Source organism: Thunnus maccoyii, chromosome 6 (assembly GCF_910596095.1).
Source record: "Thunnus maccoyii chromosome 6, fThuMac1.1, whole genome shotgun sequence".
Taxonomy (NCBI): Eukaryota; Metazoa; Chordata; class Actinopteri; order Scombriformes; family Scombridae; genus Thunnus; species Thunnus maccoyii.
In genome coordinates, this window is record NC_056538.1 from 33,316,922 (window position 1) to 33,324,309 (window position 7,388).

General features: G+C 42.8%; 2 protein-coding genes across 2 annotated transcripts in view; one reads left to right on the plus strand and one right to left on the minus strand.

The window, feature by feature from the left end:
* zgc:162872 (BAR_ACAPs and ArfGap_ACAP domain-containing protein) overlaps positions 1 to 1,907 on the plus strand; it is a 16,964-nt gene extending 15,057 nt beyond the window's left edge. The window contains exon 22 of the mRNA XM_042415194.1: positions 344 to 1,907. Within this exon, the coding sequence (XP_042271128.1) occupies positions 344 to 537 (194 nt within the window). The 3' untranslated portion in view covers positions 538 to 1,907. The remainder of the gene's footprint in view (positions 1 to 343) is intronic.
* Positions 1,908 to 4,551: 2,644 nt separating this feature from the next.
* Positions 4,552 to 7,133, minus strand: wdr74 (WD repeat domain 74). The gene is made up of 2 exons (XM_042414112.1): positions 6,406 to 7,133; positions 4,552 to 5,322 (listed from the first exon to the last, which is right to left on the minus strand). Exons 1-2 carry the CDS (start codon positions 7,009 to 7,011, stop codon positions 4,786 to 4,788), a joined length of 1,143 nt encoding a protein of 380 aa, XP_042270046.1. The 5' UTR covers positions 7,012 to 7,133; the 3' UTR covers positions 4,552 to 4,785.
* Positions 7,134 to 7,388: the final 255 nt, after the last annotated feature.

The window sequence follows — 7,388 nt, forward strand, 5'->3', positions numbered from 1 at the left end:
CACACACACACACACTCACACTCACACACACATACACACACTCACACTCACACTCACACACACACTCACACTCACACACACATACACACACACATACACACACTCACACACACACTCACACACATACACTCACACACACACACACACACACACACACACACACACATACACTCACATACACTCACACACACTCACACACACACACACACACACACACACACATACACTCACATACACTCACATACACTCACACACACACACACACATACACTCACATACACTCACACACACACACACACACACACACACACAGCCTGATCATCAGTCTGGTTTCTTTCTCCAGGAGACGACGAGACGTTTCAGGACATCTTCCGTGACTTCAGCAACATGGCGTCGCACGACCCGGACAAACTCGCCAGACGGCAGTTCAGCCGTGGAGGAGGAGGAGACGAAGAGGAAGAGGAGGAGGAGGAGGAGGAGGGAGGAAGAGGAGGAACGATAAACAGCCAGCAGAGTGTTGAAAAGACGTCAGAATGACAGAAAGACTAGAAGCCCGTCGGACCGCAGACCCTCTCCAGAGAGACTCCAAAACCACTGGGTTGCCACGGTAACAGTTTAGACGGACAGCTTCACGTGACGGACGGCTGATGAACATATAAGACTTATTAATATAGTGTAGTATATTCTCAAGTACTCAGATACTTCATGTGTTTTTAGGTTTTGACTGAAATATCTCGACTACTGTTGTTGATGGATTTCCATCATGTTTAGTTGACACGTTCATGTTCCTCTCAGGATGAACTGTAATAACTGTGGTGATCCTCTCTGACTTTGCCTCTAGCGCCACCATCAGGTCAAAAATGTGTCCAATACTTTAGTTCACGACCTGCAGGACTAACGACATTCCCATCAGCCTCGTTAATGTTAATTAGTGAGGTTTACAGGTGTGTTTTCTAGCTGTTTCCCCCCCCCGTCTTTATGCTAGGCTAGGCTAAGCTAAGCTAAGCTAACCACATCATAACTACATCTCACTCTTGGCAGGAAAAGCAAATAATCCTCCAATAAACGTATAAATGTGACGTTACTTTGGGGGAAGAAACGCTCTCACTAATCGTTTACATGCTCATTTAAAGTTAACATGTAAAGTTACAGATAAACAAACTCAGTTACAAACAAACAAACAACCTGCTCCTTCACACCTGTTTACAGCTCCGTGATGATGTCATAAAGGGAGGAGGAGCGTCATGTTTGTGTAGTTACATGAAAAACATCCGGCCTTTAATATTGTTAAAGAATATTAATAACTCAGGTCAATAACTGTGAGTCGTTACTAACGAGAGAAAAACATCCTGACGGTTAAAAAAGTCGATTAAATGAATGAAACTAGATCAGATTAATTCAGCTCGTTTTTAGCGGCGGATCTAAAGCGTCTCGTTACTTCCTGTTCTGCTCTCGCTGCTGCTGCTGCAGGTCTGCGTCACTTCTTCATGGAGTTAGCTTTGAGCACGAGGGCGTTACACTTCAGAGACACGCTCAACACAAGATGGAAGTTACAGAAAGTATAAATGCTGATTCATGCAGATGTCTAATGTTGTTATTTAGACTAGGAACATGCATCTTTTTTTCTGGCCCCGCCCCTTAAAATATCCCGTGCAAACAGTATTAATTTGGAAGGGACCCAGCCCCCCAAAAAACTGCACAAACAGATAAAGTGAAAGATAGAAGCATATATGTTATTATATAAGTTAAACAAAATAAAAGAGACAGAGCCAGGCTAGCAGCCCCCCCCCCCCCCCCGGTTTCCAATCTTTATGCTAAGCTAAGCTAAGCTATGCTAACCAGGTGCACAGACATGACAGAGGATCAATCTGGACGTCTGACTCTCAGCGAGAAATATTTCACAAAATGTCAAACTGTTCCTTTAAAGGTGCAGTGTGTAGAATTTAGTGGTAGCTAGCAGAACGGACTCAGCAGAAATGGAATATAATAATTAAAAATATGTTTTAATTAGCGTATAATCACCTGAAACCATCATGTTTCTACAGTAGCCCAGAATGGACAAACCAAACCATAGCTTCTCCTACATGCTTCGAAGAGGAAGAGGTATTCAGTTGGCTGCAATCTGCAACCTCACCACTAGGCGTCACTAAATCCTGCATGCTGCACCTTTAATACGTTTCCCCTTCGTATAAACACACGATGCGTTTAAAGTTTGATCTGATGTTTATCTGCTGTGCTCAGAAAGGGATTTAAGTTGTAAAGCTGCTGCTGTTTCACGTCATCATACTGAAGTGTTACTTTGATCTGTTTCTCAAGGATTTTAAAACGTTTTTTTTTTTTTATTGAAGAATTTTACAGTTACAAACATTATTCTAGTTCCAGATAAAACTGAGCAGGTTGTTACGAGTCTAAAAAAAAAAAAAACGGTTCCTGAAGTAAACCAGGAGGCTGCAAAGACAGAAGTCAGCCCTGAAGCAGAACTCTCTCTCTCTCTCTCACCATCACACCATCACATCACGTTTCCACTGACATTTATATCAGATATTATTGAGGATTGTCGATTTTGAGAGTCTTGGTTGCTTTTCTCTCCTAAAGTCTTGACTGAAGCTGCAGAACGACGTGAGATTTCTGCTCTCAGGTGGATTTCTGTCTTTACTGAGACGACTTTTCATTCCAGACTGTTACTAATGTGATGCTACTGCGAAATAAAACCTCTTAATACACGACGATGAGTCTGTGATGAGTCCCTGATCACCAGCCAGACACCAGACCCTTTATACATCTGATTACTGCAGTAAAAGTACCAATACAGCAGTGTAAAAATACTCCATTACTAGTAAAAGTACATAAGTATTATGAGCTTGATGTAGTTAAAGTATTGCAGTAAAAGTACATAAGTATTATGAGCTTGATGTAGTTAAAGTATTGCAGTAAAAGTACATAAGTATTATGAGCTTGATGTAGTTAAAGTATTGCAGTAAAAGTACATAAGTATTATGAGCTTGATGTAGTTAAAGTATTATGAGCTTGATGTAGTTAAAGTATTGCAGTAAAAGTAGTGGTTTGGTCCCTCTGACTGATATATTATTATATATGACATCATTAGATTATTAATAGTGAAGCATCAGTGTTAGAGCAGCATGTTACTGTTGTAGCTGCTGGAGGTGGAGCTAGTTTACACTACTTTATATACAGTTAGCTAGTTTAGTCCAGTGGTTCCCAACCTAGGGGTCGGGCCCCTCCAAAGGGTCAGCAGATAAATCTGAGGGGTGGTGAGATGATTAATGGGAGAGGAAAGAAGAAAAAACAAAGTTCTGATACACAAATCTGTTTTCAGTTTTTGGACTTTTTCTCTAATCTTTGATTTTTTGCTGAAATATTGGATCATTTGAACATTTATTGAAATGAAACCACAGGTTTAATAATTAATGTGGTAAATTTTATAAAACATTATGTTTCACATTTATATGAACAATTTTGAAATACTTCAGTATTTCCATTTTAAGCTACTTAAAACTTTCACTTCACTATATTTCAGAATAAAAGTACTTTCTACTTCACATCTCCAGTTTCAGACTGAAAATGAAACATTCTGGTTTTTAAACTGACTGAAAATACTTTTTACATTTTACAAACAGATGAAAATGACATTATTAGTAAGAATCTGACACCAGTATAGTATTTAAAAGTTGCATATTGATGTGTATTTAAATAGAGCTGCAACAACTGTTGAATTAAATGCTGAAAAAGTCGTTTTGAGTCATTTTTAAGGAGAAAATGTCAAAATTCTCTGATTCAGCTTCTTAAATGTGAATATTTTCTGGTTTCTTTAGTCTCTGTGACAGTAAACTGAAGATCTTTGAGTGGTGGACAAAAGAAGACATTTGAGGACGTCATGTTGGGCAAATAATGGAGAAAATAATCAACAGATTAATTGATAATTGAAGTGATTGTTAGTTGAAGCTCTTTAAGGTTTGAGCTTCAGCCATCACATGAAAACTGTAGAGCTGCAACTAACGATTATTTCATTAATCTGCTCAATTGTTTTGTCAATAAAATGTCAGAAAGTAGTAAAAGAAACGTCCGTTATCGGAGACAACGGCGACGTCTTCAGATTGTTTTTCTATCTGACCAACAGTCCAAAGATATTCAGTTCACTTTCATCACATCTGAGAAGCTGCAACCAGCAAATATTTGGCTTTTTTTCTTTAAAAAAAAAAAAGACTAAAACAGTTATTCAATGATCAAAACAGTTGCAGCTCAACACGACTGAACAGAATCCATCGATGACTTGGAGGCTGTTTTTATCTCCACAGTATCATGAACTGAACTGAAACTGGCTGCAGCTTTAAGAGAAACATAAACACAATCAGTTCTTTAGTCGTTTTTACTTTTGGTAGAAAAATCCAACCTGAAGCAGAATTTTGTCCTTTAACTTGTGTAGAAACATTTTGTTTTGTTCACCTTTTAATTTCTGCTGAACTGAAACATTCAGACGAGCAAAAGTTTGAATCTGATTTATGTTTTAAAAAGAAAAAAAAGTAGAATTAATTATAAGACAACTGTAGGTACTTTTAATAAAGCTCACAGGCTGCTGACAACATAGAAAATCTGTCAAAATACATTTGTAGACAAAGATGTGAGTTTATTCTCAGCAGCTGAATGAGTCCTCGGCCTCGTTCTGTACGTCACTGACAAGATGAAGCTCTTATCTTTCATGTTTCAGTCTGATGAACACTGACGGTGCTCAAATGTCCCACGCTCTGATCACACCTCAAACGCCCCTCAGTCTTGTCCCTTTTTCCTTTTCTTCTTGCTCTTCTTCTGTGGCTCCTCTTCCTCCTCTGATGTTTTTCTTTTCGGCTTCTCCTCCGCCTCCTCCACCTGCTCCATGGTGTCCCACACCTCGTCTTCCTCCTCCTTCACCTCCTCAGACGCCGCCGCATCCGTCGCCGCCGTCCCTCCGTCCTCCAGGTCTCGGCTGGCGAGCAGCAGGCAGTTGAGGCGGGACTTGAGGTAGACTTTGTGCTGCACTTTGCGGTCCTCCAGGCTGTGGATGTACAGGAAACGGTCCAGGCCGCAGGACGCCACCACGGGCTGGGAGGTGTGGCACTGCAGGGCCCGCACGCCGCCCGCCAGCCCCTTCAGAGCGCCGCACACCAGACCTTTCCTCAGGTCCAGCAGGGCGATCTGACCGTGAGTGTTTCCCACCACCACCGTGTTGCCGCTGGCGGGCAGGGACAGAGCGGTGAGCGGGTACTCTCCGAACTTAGCCTCCATGACGGGACGCCGCTGCGGGGTGGACGGGTCGTACACGTGGACCTGACGGGAGACAGACAAACGTTAAAACTGCAAGTTTAACTTCAAGTCCTCAAACATGTTTTTAATCTTGTTCCTTCAATTTACAGCTGCAACTAACAATTATTTTCTTGATTAATTGATTAATTGTTTGGTTTATAAAGTGACGTCCGTTCCCTGAATCTTCTCCAAACTAACATCTGGACTCACACTGACAGCTTTTATCACCTTCATCACTGGAGGAGTCACAGAGAAACTCAGCAGCTTAGCTTAGCTTGAGTCTGATGAGTCTTCTTCCAGATATACTGATATTTTAAAGTATTTAGTAGGATGACATTATAGTGTCAGCATTTCCCTGTCGCTAGCGTAGCATGGGATGGGAGTGTTTAGGAAAACCCACATTTCACCGTCCTTGAAGGCACCACTACAGCAAATGAGCCAGATGATGCGTTTTGTGTCACCTGGAAGATGTTTGCCGGCAAATGAGCAGCAAACTCTGAGTGCAGGCGACATGGAGGGAAGTTAAACATTGTTCATTTGCAGATAAGTTTCCCTTTAACACCTGGACGTACCTGCAGGATCAGTGACATCACAACTAGTTAGGAGCCAATCAGGGTCCAGTATTAAACTGACACAAGTGTGATGTGGAAACTTGAAGCTTCCAGTGAACAAACACTGAGAATAAACTTTATAGTGAAGGAGGAAACATCTGGTGTCCAGCTGGAAAACTTTACAAACAACAACATTTACAGATTCTGTATTTTTACATGAAGGAGGAGATGATGAACATCTCTGGTCTCAAGTAAAGAAGGTGAAGAGATGCTGTTGCATTTCTACACTGAAGTTTAGAGGGAAAAATCACTATTTGGTGGAGCTGTTAACAACTCATAGACATGTGAAATGTGACCCCGACTACACACTGCTTTTTGTAAGACGTCAAAAGCCAAAAAGGTTGGAAACCACTGGTTTCATCTTTAACAATGTGTTGTATTTTAAAAGCTTGTTATATTATCCATTGTGTCAAATCTTCATCTGAAAAGTAACTAAAGCTGTCAAATAAATGTAGTGGAGTAGAAAGTATAATATTTCCCTCCGTCACTGTCTCACCTGGTGGTATCCGGTGCAGGTGACCACCTTCTGTGAGTCCGGGATGAAGGCCATGTCTCTGACCCACTGCGGCTGCCGTAGATCCAGCCAGTCGTCCCGCAGGTTTTTTGCGGTGAACGTAGGCTGTTCGGGTTTGTCCAGGTCCCAGATCTTCAGTCCGGTCTCCTTCCCTCCGGTGGCGACCTGGTTCCGGTGCACCGGGTTCTGTCGCATTCTGCTCACGTTCTTCCCCGCTTGTAGCTCTGTGACGGGCTCGCTGCTGTCCTCGCGCCACACCCGCAGCGTCCCGCAGTCTCCGCAGGTGATAAGCGTGGCTCCGTACGTCGCCAGCCCGGTGAAGCAACCCTCCTCCGGGTCCCCGCAGCGCCGGGCCTCGGTGAACACGCCTTTCTCGGTGCTGAAGGTCCGCACGGTTCCGTCCCGGGACCCGACCAGCAGCTCGCTCTCCGCCGGGTCCCCCCAGCACAGCGCCCGCACCTCCTGCTCGCGGCTCAGGTGGCGCGTGTTGCAGAAGTTAAAAGCCTGTTTCCGGGACAGACTGACTCCCTTCAGGATGCCGGTCTCTGCCCCGAGCCACACGGAGCACAGCCGGCTGCGGTCCTCCATCACCCCGCTACTGAGGCACCAAAACTGGGTACAAAACTAGAGCTCAGCCGCTTCTACACACGTGCTTCTCTGGAGAATGCGTCGCAGATTAGAGACGTCACTGACACGTCACTGCTGTTTGTTTGGTTTTTTTTCTTTCAGACTTTATTAAATAAATCACATATTACAAAACAACATCAATCAATCAACCAACCAATTAGTCAATCGATCAATAATTCAATCAAACTTTATTTGTAGAGCCCCTTTTCTACAAGTTAGTGTAGTTCAAAGTGCTTCACAGATGACTGATACAAACAAATAAACAAATGTAGACTTTAAAAACAACAACAACCAAAAGAATGTTCCTGTTGTTCCAAATGACGGAAGTGTGTGGAAAA

Excerpts from the sequence above, each read along its gene's own strand:
- wdr74 (XM_042414112.1), bottom strand. The coding sequence starts at position 7,011 with ATGGAGGACCGCAGCCGGCTGTGCTCCGTGTGGCTCGGGGCAGAGACC. Across the intron at positions 5,323-6,405 it reads CCTGCACCGGATACCACCAG|GTCCACGTGTACGACCCGTC; the intron begins GTGAGACAGTGA and ends GTCTCCCGTCAG.